Source organism: Cheilinus undulatus, linkage group 2, assembly GCF_018320785.1.
Source record: "Cheilinus undulatus linkage group 2, ASM1832078v1, whole genome shotgun sequence".
NCBI classification, from domain to species: domain Eukaryota; kingdom Metazoa; phylum Chordata; class Actinopteri; order Labriformes; family Labridae; genus Cheilinus; species Cheilinus undulatus.
The window spans coordinates 38544810-38558264 of NC_054866.1; the positions used below are offsets into that span (position 1 = coordinate 38544810).

Consider the following 13455-nt stretch of genomic DNA (forward strand, 5'->3'; position numbering starts at 1 on the left):
GACCATCACACTGCCACCACCATGTTTGACTGTTGGCATGATGCTCTTTTTATCAAATGCTGTTATTTTTAACTCCAGATGTAACGGGTCACACAACTTCCAAAAAGTTCAACTTTTGTCTTGTCAGTCCACAGAATATTTATCCAAAAGTCTTGGGGATCACCAAGGTGTTTCTTGGCAAATGTGAGACGAGCCTTTGTGTTTTCTTTTTTGTCAGCAGTGGTTTTGGCCTTGGAACTCTCCCATGGGTGCCATTTTTGCCCAGTGTCTTTCTCATGGTTGAGTCATTAACTCTGACCTTAACTGAGGCCAGTGAGGCCTGCAGGTCTTTGGGTGTTGTTCTGGGTTCTTTTGTGGCCTCTTGGATGCGTCGTCTTTGCACTCTTGGAGCAATTTTGTTTGGCCGACCTCTCCTGGGAGGTTCTCAACAGTTAACTCATGCTTCAACAAGGAGGGGGGCAATTACTTTTTCACATAGGGCCGGATAGGTTTTGATTTTTTTCTCCTTGATAAGTAAAATCATTTAGAAACTGCATTTTGTTTTTACTTGGGTTGTCTTTGTAAGATATTACAATTAATGATCCGAAACATTTGAGTGTGATAAACGTGTCATAAAAAAAAAAAAAAAAATCAGGAATCAGAAAGGGGGCAAATACTTTTTCACTGCACTGTAACTGGACAACACCAGCAGTCCAGTAGGTTTCAGAAATCAAAGTAAGCCAGTATAATCATCTGAGGCCCACTAATCGAGAAGTAACAATGTCGAGATCTAATAATTTACAGAACATATTTTGGCTAAACTGTAGCTATATGTTTTACATAGATTTGTTAGATTTATATTGTATACACCTTTTTATTCATATTTTGATTTATTTAACTCACATAGAGTTAAATTTAACAGTTTAAAAGTGTCTATATTGGCCCACACTACTTATAGTTAAGCTACACTTTGAAATTGCTAAATATCTGACAGTCTGACAGAGCTGCAGCAACTCGAGGAAATGTGGCAAGCAGGTCTCCTCTGGCAAGCACAAAGCTTAGAGTCAACCTCAATGCAAAATAAGCACTGTGTCCTTTAGGAACACCTAAAGTCACAGGCAGAAACTCATAACTCAGTGGAAAGCTTCACTCATGCTGTAAATGTGTCTCAAATCAAAAACAACAATCCACCAGAAACAAACAAGAACCACAACAGGGATCACTGTACAACAGGAAACATCCAAAAACAACTAAACACTGCCAGAGGGCATGATGGGAACTGCGCCAACACATCCCCCAGATTTCAAATCTTAGATCAGCTGAGTTGAATTAACACTGGTGACTAAACACTGATACCATTTCACTCAGAATGGAGTTGAAATTACTCTTTGGAAGGTAAAATCAACTTCAAAATATCTAACCCTGAGATGTCAACTCTCTTTATACATTATTGATCCTAAATGAAATTCAAGAGTTGCATGGCATACTGTATGCCCCTTAAATCTCAGATTTTCAGCTCCTCTGCTAACAACATTATCAAAAACAGTACCGTCTCTTCAGAGGAAAATATTGAAGCTTGAATAACTTGAATTAGTCCAGTAACACCAGCAGGACTTTCTGGCCTGGTAGTGTTGTGCTCTTCTAAAGCATAACCGAGTTTTTCTATCATCTTCAAACCAGAAGAAATTAACATTAATGGAAGATTTTTCAAAGAAGCACATGCCTTGTGTCTCTATAGGTCTAATCTAAAGTTTACTTTTAAAAATACATTTGTTAAACTTTTTACGTCAAGGCTTGTCCTGTTAATGTCAGGCAGGGAGATTTGTCATGAGTCAAACCACAAGGGGGCGCCAAAATTCAAGATATTATGTGTCCAACAGCTTTAGGGAGGGAGACAAGATCACCTTGGCCACTTATAAGTGAGAAAACTTGGAAGTTACTTCTTCATGTCTCAGTTTCTCTCGTAATTTCATTCTGAAAGGACCGTAATGGAGTCTTAAAGTGGACCAGTTGAATACACAGTCTGTAGCTGTAAATTTAGGACTCAGATGGCTATAGATAAAGTGGGTCAGAGGGTCTGGGCTGAGAAGGTTTGAAATTACAGAACATTAATGTGTCATTCTCAAAATGGACATCAAGGCTGTCTGCTTCTCACCGATGAGAACAAGTGTGGACATGCCTGCTCAGGAAAAGTCAAAGTCTAGTAGGCCTGGGAAATGACACCGCTGGTTATGTTGAGGAGTTTTGGAGTCAGAGATGTGTATACATTACAAACCCTCTGTAACAAGGCATTTCCATTAAGCCTTGCAGTGATTCCCCCAAGAAAAAAAAATAAATAAGAGTCTTCATTTGAGTCATTTAAATGGGCTGACATTCACTGGAAAACTCACCTTAACCTGAGTGGGCTCGGCCGTCCTCTTCAGGGAGCAGAGTTGGGCGGAGCTAGTCAAATTAAAGTGCATTTATAAAGCTTCAGACCCGCCCTCACTTGGTAAACGGCACAGTCGCAGCTCGTTCGCCTGATGGTGGGATTGCGCGCGGGACAGTGGCAGAGTCTTTACGCACGAGCCTCTTCGCGCTCATTCAAGGATTTAGCAAAGGAAGAATTTCTGCTCTCATGGTGGCTCCTTTCTGCGCCTGCAAAGGAGAGCGTGGAGAAGAGCTGACCGGTTGAATGTCACCTCCTGACGCCATGGACCACAGCCGGCCTATGGCCCCCCCAGTCCCTCCTCACAACCCAAAACCCGCCCGGCCGGGGCAGGCTCAGGAGCGGCTGCTGAAGTGCATCCTGCTCGGTGACGGAGCTGTGGGCAAAACCAGTCTGGTAGTCAGCTATACGACGAATGGATACCCGACCAAATACGTCCCTACTGCATTTGATGACTTCTCAGGTGAGCAAAGTCTAAAAACTAGCCAAACTATTGCCTTATTCATTATTACTCTAAAACAAGGAACTAATTATTTTTTCAAGGATTTTTACCCATCATTTTCCTGTATCAGAAGTTCTCAGAGACATCTTTACCTTTGCTGATATAAATTAGCCAGGGTGTCTGCAGATCCTTAAAATGGCTTTACAAATTTAAGGCCATAAAAGTATTAAAGTCTTTTTTACTAGTGTGTGGTCTTACATTTTAGAGGGCACTTTGACTTGGATGTCTCCTTGTCCAATCTTTCTTGTCTACCTTCATTTAATTGATTTGAATCATTCTTTTTTGAGTATATGCTTGTTGTATTTTATGATAAATATCTCTATACTGTATATTGTCAGAAAAGAGGGCTTTAATTTGCCACAAATCATCAAATTTGGTTGTTTATGTCCCAAAGATCTCTCCTATATCAATTGAGATTTCATTAACAGTTAATTAAACCAGATAATTCAGCTTCTTCCAGTGTACCAAGAAATCTCACATGCCTTTAATTTTTGACTATTAGCCACAGGTAGTATGTTGTTAATTTTTCTCACCTTAGGTCTTAAAAAGTCTTGAATTTGGTTCTTAAAAGTGTGCAAGAACCCTGTTAACTTTATTATCTACTTGTCTGTGTCTGCTTTTAATTCTCTTCATCAACCTCAGATTATAGAGCATTCAGTCAGCCTGTCCATTACACCATTGTTATGATAGGTGTGTTTGTATTTCCCATTATCTGTTTCCAATCTGCATTAATGCACTCGAGCTCCCCTCCCTGATGGAGTCAGCAGGTTTCCACCTGGCTTGGATCCACTTTCCAAACTGCCTCACTTTTCCCAGCAAGCTGGAAAAACGAGCACAGAACAAAACCTTTTAGAGGACAAACTGATCAGTGTTGGCTTAGAGAAATACACCTGTGACCTGTTCTTCAACTTTATTTCATCATGTTCCAATTAGGAATTTCATTTCTTGGCATTTTGGGAAATTAGTAAGTTTGATCACCATTTTCAAAAGTTTAAAGTGACAGAATTAAGTTATGAAATCAAATGTTGGACTAACCAAATATGGTTCAGAACAGTGGTTCTCCATTAATCAGTGTCCAGATCCACAACCATCCCCTTCATTGAGAAATCATGACCTAGATTTCCCCCAAAAATTAAACCACTTAATTTTAGACCTTAGATGGGACAAACATATGACTGAAAAAAGAACAAAGACAAAAACCAATCCTGTTTAAGAAGCACTTCATTTCACAGCTCTGAGGGACACGCATACACCCATTTCCCCCAATTTGACTCAATTTCATATTATATCGTGTTAATTTCTGTTGTTTTCTTGAGAAATTAACAAACCATCATGGAGGGTCCAGATTTGTCACCCCAAGGTTAGGTGATTAATAGTCAAATCTAAAGAATTAACCAGGAAAAGGTTGTTGTCACAGCAAAATAAAATTTGCAGATAAAGCCCATTTATGACTTCTGTGTATCATTGTCCAACAAAAAATTTCAGGCACACAATTGCAAACCACTGAGAACAGCACATGACCCACCTTTGGGTCCCGACCAACCAGCTGAGAGAACCCCTGCTTTAGAACGTAGGTTCTGTGGAGACCAACCTCAGACAAACCCATTATCAATGTTCTTCTACTCTGTTCCAGTCCTTTTTATTTCAATAAAGCATTTTTAAGAAATGCTTGGTTTCCAGTTTTGTCATCACATTTGTTTTTGTAAATACTGTTGATAGCTATTAATGACGTATCAGGAACTTGAAGGATCCTCGTCCCATTTTGTAGAAGAAGATATCACTACTTCTTCTTGTAACTCTGTTTCTAGGGCAAGAGAGCTGTCAAAATTACAGCACGATCTGACACAATCCCGACACGATATTATAAGACACGATATTATAAGACACGATATTATAAGACACGATATGACATGTTATGATGCGATGCGATACGATACAATAAGGGTGACCAGATCCAAACCCACCAGATTTGAGACAAAGACTACGTTTGTATGACATTGTGGGATATCTGCATCAAGGTAGTGGAGGTAGTATTGAAAAATAAACATTTCTATTCCGCCCTTTGGTCTCATATCATTTTTATGTTTTGCCATCTGGCTTATTCAGTAGCACACAATAGACTTTGCAAATAAAAACTTGTTTGAGCTACACATTTTTGTTACTTGCACTGCTTGCACTTTCTGTGCCATTTCAAGTCATATTCACCTCCATGTGAAACTGAAAAAAATTACTCAGTCCAAATTTCCTTTCCTTTGCTATCGTATTTTCCTCCCTGTCCTCCATGTATCTTCTAGCTGTTTGTTATTGGGCACTCCCCGAACCTTTGCGTCCTAGTTAGATTTACGTGATCACAGGGCCCACCCCGCCCTCTGAGGACAGGCAGCCCTGGCTTCTTTCTCCACACAGCCATTAGATGAATGCCAGATTTAAAATGCGCACTTATAAACTAGAGCCTTTCGATCATAACGGGGGACAGCATCTCAATTTGCAGGACCTGTGAAAAATAATGAGAACGCGGGACTGTCCCACACAAAGCAGGGCTGATCTGGTCACCCTAGATACGATATAATACGGTACGATTTGGTACGATACAGTCAATACAATAGGAAATGATACAATACGATGGGATATGATGGGATACGCTAAGTTACAAATACTTTATTGGCCCCTTGTGGAAATCTGTCATGGTCACCAAGTGCTGTACACATCCACCCATACCAAAAAACCTATACCAGTGAAAACACGGATAAAATGTTGCATGTACCCATAAGATTTGCTAAAAGTAATGAAAATTAAAATATATCCCAATAAGGAAAGATAGAATACAGCACTATAAAATGTAAGAAGGTAAAGGATAACATTAGTAGTAAATGTTGTTATTGGAATTGAGCCTTAATCTGCAGCTGTGGTTATCAAAGAAGCTTTTAAATATGAACAAAAACCCTGACAAAACACTAATTAGAACATTTAGTCAAAGGTTTGTTGGTTAAACTGTGTATAAAGTACTTCCTCACTTCAGAATATCAGTCTTCTTAGTCAGCTACATGTGGTAATAATGAATCAGCTGAAATTTAGGTCATTTATGTTAGTGAGCTATTATATTTTGTTTGTGTGATGTCCTGCTTTAGAAACCACTGTTTCAGAAGAAGATTGAACACAGTTTCCTGTAAACGTATGCATCAGTTTAGGCATTCGTCACCAACCTCATCAATTTTCTATCATTATGCCGATGAGCTGTAAAACTAACGACTTGGCTCAAAGAAATCCAATAAAACACTTTGAAAACACACAAACACAGCTCTGGGACAAGCTCAGGCTCAGCCCTGGTACAGAGCAGAGAGCGTCTCTGGTTCAGGGGTTTAGGATTGCACAACTCTGCCTATTGTTGTCAGCCTTGACCCTTGGAGCCCTCTTCTCTATACTGGAATGGGCACATCTGTTGCAGCGGCTCAGAGGCAGAGATTGTCTTTCAGCCGAGGCCTGACAGAGACTGATTGTGCAGTTGAGGGGGCCCTTAATGGTGATGTCATTTCTCGGTGCCTGGAATCAGAGCGTCCTCTTGAAAGCTGACTTCTGGGCTGTTATGCAACACCACAGGTGGTGGCAGAGAGGCAGAGGAGAGGGGACGATAAGGGCGGTTTTTGGTCTGGAAAATCAAAGAAGTATCATATGTCAGGGATTAGGAAATGATTACACAATGGCAGCTCTCTCACTCTCTCTCTCTCTCTTTCCTTTCTTCTTGGTTTCTCCTTGCTTTTGTTAAAACACGGTGCTCCGATGCCTGTCCAACTACTTGAATAGTTCCAGCGGACTCTTTGATCAGGTGGCACGACCGACCACACACTCCAGGCGTATTGTAAATGTTTCCATGTGCCCGCTGCTTGCCATTGTGCTCACTTTTCTGAAAAGAATAAATGGCCCCATAATGAAACTCGCTGTAAGATGACTCATCCACTTTTCCAATCCTGAAATGAGGCCTATTGGAAGAGAGTCACGGCACAAACAACAATCTGCTCTGGTTTACCCCCCTGTAGAAGACAAGCTTTGAATGGGTTCTGTCAAAACACAAGAGAGTACAAAGCTCACAGAGACTGTAAAGTGTTATGGTCCCGGCAGTGACAGAGGCAGGGTGGGTGGGCGAGACACAGCAGGCCGTCTGTGAGCTGGAAGAGCGGAGCAGGGGGTCTTTGTGTTTTCAACTGGCAGGCGTTGTTTATTCCAGAGAACGATCTGCTGTGTGTGAGCGTTAACTACTGAAGCATCAGGTGGAAACTTAGCAGCAGAGACAGTTTTACTGTCATCTCGACAGCTGTATCTTATTTTCTCTGTTTCTGTCTCTACAGCTGTGGTTCAGGTGGACGGAAACCCGGTGAGACTTCAGCTGTGTGACACAGCAGGACAGGTGAGTTGTGTTAACATTCAAACACAATCTGCACCACTACAGGGCTGATTAAACATATATATCTGGATTAGTGATTCGTTTAGGACACTGGTCACCAACCTTTTTCAACCAAAGATCCTCTTTGACCGTAACATGGAAATATAGATCTACCAGTCTAGTGACTATAAAAGTATTCATCCCCTTTGGATGTTTTACCCTGTTGTTGATTTTATAAATCAATCATGGCCGATATAATTACATTTTTTGACAAAAATACAAAAAAAAAAAATCCATGTAATGTAGTGATGCACGATGAGTATTTTTTTGAACAGGTACCAATAACTGATAATTTTGTACTCCTGATGGCATAAATCATATCAGAAATAGGTTAAAAATGTTAAGTACACCGTAGTCTGTGGCTAAACTTCTGTTCCTAACATCGATCAGACTGAATGAAACTACATCAAACAGAGCAGGCAGAGATACGTCTATGAAAGTAGCGGTAGATCAGGCTGCCTCCTCTTCTTCTCTGGTGCTTGACAGTGGGTCTAGTACCACGGCGCCACCCACTGTCTCAGAATGTGTAGTCTCGTGAGAAAGAAAACAAACGCCTTTATTGTTGGTGGATTTTATTGGTTAATATTTTATTATCGGTATAATAAAAATATGTAAAATATATGCAATATCGGCCAATAATTTATTGGTACCGGTAATTATCATGCATCCCTAATTTAATGTAAATGTAAAAAAACAGATTTCTACAAAGTAATGCAAATTAGATAAAAAATATATAATGTAAAACAAGTGACTGCATCAATATTAACCCCCTTCAGGTCAGTATTAAGTAGATCCACCTTTGGCTGTTATCACAGCACTGAGTCTGTGTGGATAGGTCTCAATCAGGCTTGTACATCTGGACACTGCAATTTTACTCCCTTCTTTTTTGCTTAACTGCTCAAGCTCTGTCAGGTTGCATAGGGATCGGGTAGGAATAGCCCTTTTCAAATCCAGCAAGAAATTCTCTCTTGGGTTGAGGTCTGGGCTTTGACTCGTCCACTCCAGAACATTCACCATGTTGTCTGTAAACCATTTCTGTGAAGCTTTTCGCTGTATGCTTCAGGTCATTGTCTTACTGGAAAGTAAATCTTCTCCCAAGCTATAGATCTCTTGCAGACTGAATAAGATTGCCCTCCAGAATTTTCCTATATTTTGCCACATTCATTTTACCCCCTGCTCTTACAAGCCTTACAGGGCCGGCTGCCGAGAGGCATCCCCGCAGCATGATGTTGCCACCACCGTGCTTCACAGTGGGGATGGTGTGTCTGTGTTGATGTGTAGTGTTTGGTATCTGCCAAACACAGTGTCTGATGGCTAAAAAGCACGATTTTGGTCTCATCCGACCAAAGAATTTTCTTCCACTTGACCATGGAGTCTCCCACATGCCTTTTGGTGAACTCTAGTCTGGGTTTTCTTCAGCAGTGGCTTTCTCTTTGCCACTCTCCCATATAGCTTTGACTGGTAAAGAACCAGAGCATCAGCTGTTGTATGCAGAGTCTCTCCCATCTCAGCTGCTGAAGCATGTAACTCCTTCAGAATAGTTATAGGTGTCTTGGTGGCCTCTCTCACTAGTCTCCTTCTAGCATGGTCTTTCAGTTTGTCAGGACAGCTTGATCAGATTGACACATCTGCCATATTCCTTCATGTCTTGATGATGGATTTAACTGAACTCTGGATGTTCAGTGCCTTGGAAATTATTTTATATCCATCCCCTGACTTAAGCTTTTCAATAACCTCTCATCTGAGTTGCTTGGAGTGTTCTTTTGTCTTCGTGGTGTAATGGTAGCCAGACATACTGCTTAATGAGTGACTGGACCTTCCAGACACAGGTGTCTTTGCTACAGTCACTTGTGACACATTCACTGCACTCAGGTGATCCCCATTTCACTACCCGTGAGACTACTAGCATTAAATGTCTCGACCTCTGTTGAATAAGGTCAGTCACTTTAAAGAGGATGGATATTTATGCAGTCACTTATTATAGATTACATATTTCTGTTTAACTGACATGTAGCAATCTGTTTTCACTTTAACATTAAAGGGTTTTTCTCTTCAAACATGTGATTTATTCATTTGTTCCTTGGGTCTTTGCCTGCTTTTTCATGTAGCTCATCACCATATAGAAAATTCCTTAGCTCTGCCGTCAATCTCAGCTGCAGGTAAAGGCTAGTCTGAGGTGTTGCACTAACAGGATGCTGAGGTAGAAGGAAAGGTTAGGCTGAAGTTGACACACCAAAGACATCATGAGGATAATTTCTCTGCCATGAATAACTGTGTGGTACAGGGAGTGTGGCAGGCGAAGGTTATTGACTCACTATTATGTTTGTGCTGTGGGGCAATGTTGGTCAGAACTTGTTGTGAAAGAGTGCTTCTATTTCCCCTGGGGCTTGTGTGGGCTTTTTACAATTCAGTTTGCTAGAGCCCCGCCTGAAAGGGAGGAGAATATTTGACATTCACAAACGCTGCGAGGGCACTGCCAGTTTTACGCACAATCAAAGACAACTTGGCTGTAAAGAGGAGTGAAGCATTAAAACAAGCTCCTGATACGTGAAAAACCTCACAGCATGTTGCAAGCTGCACACAGTATCAAAACCGCACGCATGTACGGTTTTGCAGGCAAGCCTGGGCGAACACGGGCAGCTAAAAGTCAGCAATCACCTACTGTACCTAAGCAATTTCATAAGAGAGGAGCCTGGGCCAGGAGCAGGTTGGGTGTGCCAAAAAAGAGAAAGAGAGAGAGAGAGAGAGAGAGAGAAAGGCTCCAGATAAGAGTTGCCGTCAGAGCTGATAAACAAACTCGCTCCATGAGATGTTGATGTGTGTATAATCTGCAGATGGACTCACGTCATCAGATTGCAAAGTACAGCCAAAGCCTGTGTTGGATTCAAGTTCATAAGAGTACTGCACTTGAACCCACATGATTTATTGTTGTCCATAAATTAGGTCACATTTGACAGGAAGAAAAGAGCAAAACCAGGATTATACAAGCTAAGAGGAGATGAGAGAATGTGTTGCGGACAGGAAAGGGTTAAAAGAAGGAGAGGTTTGTGGAAAGTTTCCACAAACCTTAATCTGTGTGCTTAAAGGTGTGGGAGGCCCCTGGTTAGTCATAATTGCGTGGCTCCAAAGTGTTAATTTAAGTGATTACTGTAGCTTATATAAATGAGTTAGCTTGTGTTTACTGTATTAGCACAATATCAAATCCTTTGAGACAGTTTGTAATGAACGGTTTTAAGCTTAATCCAGTTCCCTGTGACGTTAAAACAAATTGCGGAGTTCACAATAAAGTGAGGTCAGTCTGGGTGAGAAGAAAAATGAAAGAATTCATCATAATATAAAGGTCCATCCATTTTCTACACTGCTTATCCCTTTTGGGGGCTGGAGCCTATCCTAGCTGTGATTGAGTGAGAGGCAGGGTACACCCTGGACTTGTCAGTGTAGAGTGAAATCAAAGGCAGAACATCAGCATGATACCAAAAATGAGGCTAGGTGGGTAGTTCACGCAGGACGTGAAGGTCATACCCCCAGCCATGATCAGATGGCAACACTGCATATTAATTTTGCAATAAATGTTAAATATATGATGAGAATATTCCTGACTGTTCTGTTTCCATCGCCACCAGGACGAATTCGACAAGCTCCGCCACTTCTGCTACAGCCGCACCGACACCCTGCTGCTCTGCTTCAGCGTGGTCAGTCCAGCCTCCTTCCAGAATGTCTGGGAGAAGTGGGTCCCGGAGATCCGCCGCCGCTGCCCCCTCACGCCCATCCTCCTCGTGGGAACGCAATGCGACCTGCGACAGGACGTCAAAGTGCTGATTGAGCTGGCCAGGCGGAGGGAGAGGCCCGTGCTGGAGGAGGATGCTAGGGCACTGTCGGAAAAAATCGGAGCAGTTTCGTACATTGAGTGCTCGGCGCTGACGCAGAAGAACCTGAAGGAGGTATTTGATGCCGCCATCGCTGTGGGGCTGAGGCACTCTGAAAGGAGAGCGAGGAGGGAGCGGAAGGTCCGCAGCACAGCGGATAAGATGAAGATGCTCTCCAAATCCTGGTGGAAGAAGTATGTTTGTGTCCAGTAGGAGGAAAAGGAAACAAATGTCATGTGCCTGATTATAAAACTGGAACTGCTGAGTTTTTACAAGGACTTGTGTTAAGTACTCTGGGATGATCTGAGATGTGGTCAGAATTACTTAAATTCAATGGCACAAACAGCAGCATGTGCCGGCCTGAGCAAAGTTTGGCTCTTTTAAAGTTTGACCAGAAATGAAACTTCGTTGACGCCTAAGAGACAGAGATTTTATGGCTGTGAATATCCTCTAATCCACGGAGAGAGTGGGAACTCTTAACATGACTGTGACCAGCATTCAACCAAAATAATTGAGACGATAAAGTCTGAAGGCACATGGACTGCAGATCAAACAGGACTTGTCCAAATAAAATCTGAGCTGACTTTAAAAGGAGACAATGCCATTGTTGTAAAATATTCTCCTCCTTTGTGTCTGGTTCAAAACTATTTTGTAGCAAAGGATATGTTATGTGTTACAGTGTAATTCAGCCCCTAAACTCCTGATCGATCTTTTTTATATTTACTCGAATCAGTGCATATAAACTGCTGAGCTTTAATACCAAATAAGAGATTCAATAGTAATCTTCCTAGTGAAAGCTGAAGGCCGTTGTGCACCTTGTGATCACATTTATTTGAACTCTTGGATTACAATCAAATGTAAATGAGTATAAATTCCTTTGATTTCTCTGGGAGCTGTGGTTTGAACATGTTGCACATATTTGAAGTCCAGCTATTCAGATTCATATTTACTCAGAGCTCCTGTAGGGATTTCTCCACCTCAGATTGTGTCCGTGCCACATTTTGATGTGTTTAATACAGCCGCCACATTGTATATCGACCACACAGTTAGAGGTCTGTAAGCTTCCCACCAACATACGCCTACTGCAAGAGATTAATGCAACAAAACATGGAAAGGTTCAGAAATCCTGACATTCACTTTCACCAAAAAGAAAGCCAAGTTTGCAGCAATAACTTGGGTGGTTCCACTGTACAATGCACTTAAAACTCACCAATCACATCACTTAAGTCATGTCATGCAATGGCCGTTAGACGAGTGATGTGAAATAAATTAGAAAAACAGCCATTAATGCTTGATGTAGATTTAGAGACACTGAAACCAAAGTGGCTGTGAGGGAATCTGTTTTTTCTTTCTTGTCACAGTCAGGGCCTTAAACAGGTTATAACCCTTGGTTTGAAACTTTCTGGTAAATGAGGTGAACTCACCAAAGAGACTGATTCTACATTTGCTTCTTATTTTTCAGAAGCCTGTCTGCTCCATCTGGGCCAATAACCGATCAAAGCAACACAGAGCAGATGTATGAAATATGTATGTGGTTATGTATGTTACATAGTAATCAATTATGATGTTTGTAATGTCATCAGGATAAATCTGTGTACAAAGTGACTCAGTCATTGTCTAAATGGTACTTAACAGTATGAGTGTTTCAGAGAGCGGTTTGTTGATCTGTATGAGCGGAATAAAATAAAATGTGAAATATTTAACCCTGTGTGTTTCGAATGTTTCACCTCTCATTTGTAGTCAGGGGTCATCAGAGCATCAGCAGGTACTAAAAAGCTTTGGTTCTTAAAGCTTGAGTATGTAACATTCGATAAGAGCCGTGTAGAATTAACTCTACTCCCCCTCCCTTCCTGTTCTTCTCCGTGTATGAGCGCCATAGCTCCGCCCCTCTTCTCACATATCTCCTTGCGAATGTGCATGTCTGCTGAATCCAATACTGATGGAAGCTCTTGTGGAGTGATTTTGCTCAGCTTTTCCACTGAAATCAATGGTCGCATTACAGGTAAGAAAGCACTTTGTCTCAGCATGAACAAATTCTGCATAGGACAGAACACCGCCGGTAAATCCGCCATTGTATAAACTTCTCACTGATCTGAGAGGTGCAAGCGCACCTACTACAGCAGCCAATAGATACACCCCCTCTGACCTGAACCTTGATTGGCTGTGAGGACTGAACGGTTTTGGAAAATAATCTTACTGCAAATTTTTTCTCCAATAAATAAATAAATTTCCATTTGATATG

The 13455-nt window shown here is 41.5% G+C and overlaps 1 protein-coding gene across 1 annotated transcript; it reads left to right on the top strand.

The window, feature by feature from the left end:
• The first annotated feature begins 2484 nt into the window (after positions 1–2484).
• Positions 2485–12916, top strand: rhoub (ras homolog family member Ub). The gene is made up of 3 exons (XM_041808771.1): positions 2485–2870; positions 7253–7311; positions 10971–12916. The coding sequence occupies exons 1-3, from the start codon at positions 2654–2656 to the stop codon at positions 11424–11426; spliced, it is 732 nt and encodes a 243-aa protein (XP_041664705.1). The 5' UTR covers positions 2485–2653; the 3' UTR covers positions 11427–12916.
• The last annotated feature ends 539 nt before the right edge of the window (positions 12917–13455 follow it).

Excerpts from the sequence above, each read along its gene's own strand:
- rhoub (XM_041808771.1), top strand. The coding sequence starts at position 2,654 with ATGTCACCTCCTGACGCCATGGACCACAGCCGGCCTATGGCCCCCCCA. Across the intron at positions 2,871-7,252 it reads TGCATTTGATGACTTCTCAG|CTGTGGTTCAGGTGGACGGA; the intron begins GTGAGCAAAGTC and ends CTGTCTCTACAG. Across the intron at positions 7,312-10,970 it reads TGTGTGACACAGCAGGACAG|GACGAATTCGACAAGCTCCG; the intron begins GTGAGTTGTGTT and ends CATCGCCACCAG.